Source organism: Penaeus monodon, chromosome 22 (assembly GCF_015228065.2).
Source record: "Penaeus monodon isolate SGIC_2016 chromosome 22, NSTDA_Pmon_1, whole genome shotgun sequence".
Taxonomy (NCBI): domain Eukaryota; kingdom Metazoa; phylum Arthropoda; class Malacostraca; order Decapoda; family Penaeidae; genus Penaeus; species Penaeus monodon.
The window spans coordinates 28323678-28324564 of NC_051407.1; the positions used below are offsets into that span (position 1 = coordinate 28323678).

General features: G+C 34.2%; 1 protein-coding gene across 1 annotated transcript in view; it reads left to right on the plus strand.

Moving 5' to 3' along the window:
• The window catches only part of LOC119587408 (protein argonaute-4-like), a 16148-nt gene that overhangs the window by 14507 nt on the left and 754 nt on the right, over positions 1–887 (plus strand). Inside the window, exon 6 of the mRNA XM_037936147.1 lies at positions 545–729. Coding sequence (XP_037792075.1) covers positions 545–729 — 185 coding nt within the window. The remainder of the gene's footprint in view (positions 1–544; positions 730–887) is intronic.

Below are 887 nucleotides of genomic sequence, written 5' to 3' on the forward strand. Positions count from 1 at the left end.
TATGTCCCCAACCAACCTGTGCAGTGTCTATTTATTTAAGATTTCTGTGTATCATTTGCATCCTTGGATCTGGATGTGGATTTAGAAACTCTGTCTACACTTAAACATGTATAATGATATGAGGCTCTTGTGCTATTTGTTTGCTTAATTTATCACAACATTGCCTAGCCAATATAGTGTAAATAATATGGCAGAAGATTGCAGAAATGAGACTTCTGGGTACAGCCTGTCAGAACATTAAATTATATCAATATTTAACTTATAAATCACCAAATATCATCCATATGCATTGATATCTGTTATTTAATCCTATTGGAACATGGTATAAGTACCAGATGGGAGATCAAGGCTTAGAAACCCAGATTGCTTGAATTTTGTTTTTACCACTTGCTACACTATGAAATAATCTGACTTGGTTTATTACAGCCATAGGGTCGTTTTCTCTCATTTCCTCTCATTTTTTTAACATGTTATGACCAGTATCTCAATTTAACCCTTACCCTTCATTGCTTTGGATGGTCTTTTGAATCATATCTATTTCCAGTTGCAAATACATCATTCTACAAAGAGCAACCTCTCCTTGATTTCCTGATGGATTCGCTTCGCCTACATGAAAAGGATCTCAACCAGACCCTAAAACCCTTTCACAAAAAGGCACTCAAAAAAGAGCTGAAAAACTTAAAGGTGAGATGCAGCCATTGGAAAATATTGATAAAGCTGTCCCATCCTGTAAGAGTTCAATAATTTAATGAGTTTATCCTTCTTGGGAACTGAAAGGATATGAAATAGATTTATTTATGATATTTATGTTAATCGGTCAAAAAAAGTCTAGAGAATGTACCTGTCAAATTACAATTGTCTGACCAGAAAATATAGTAGATTTGACT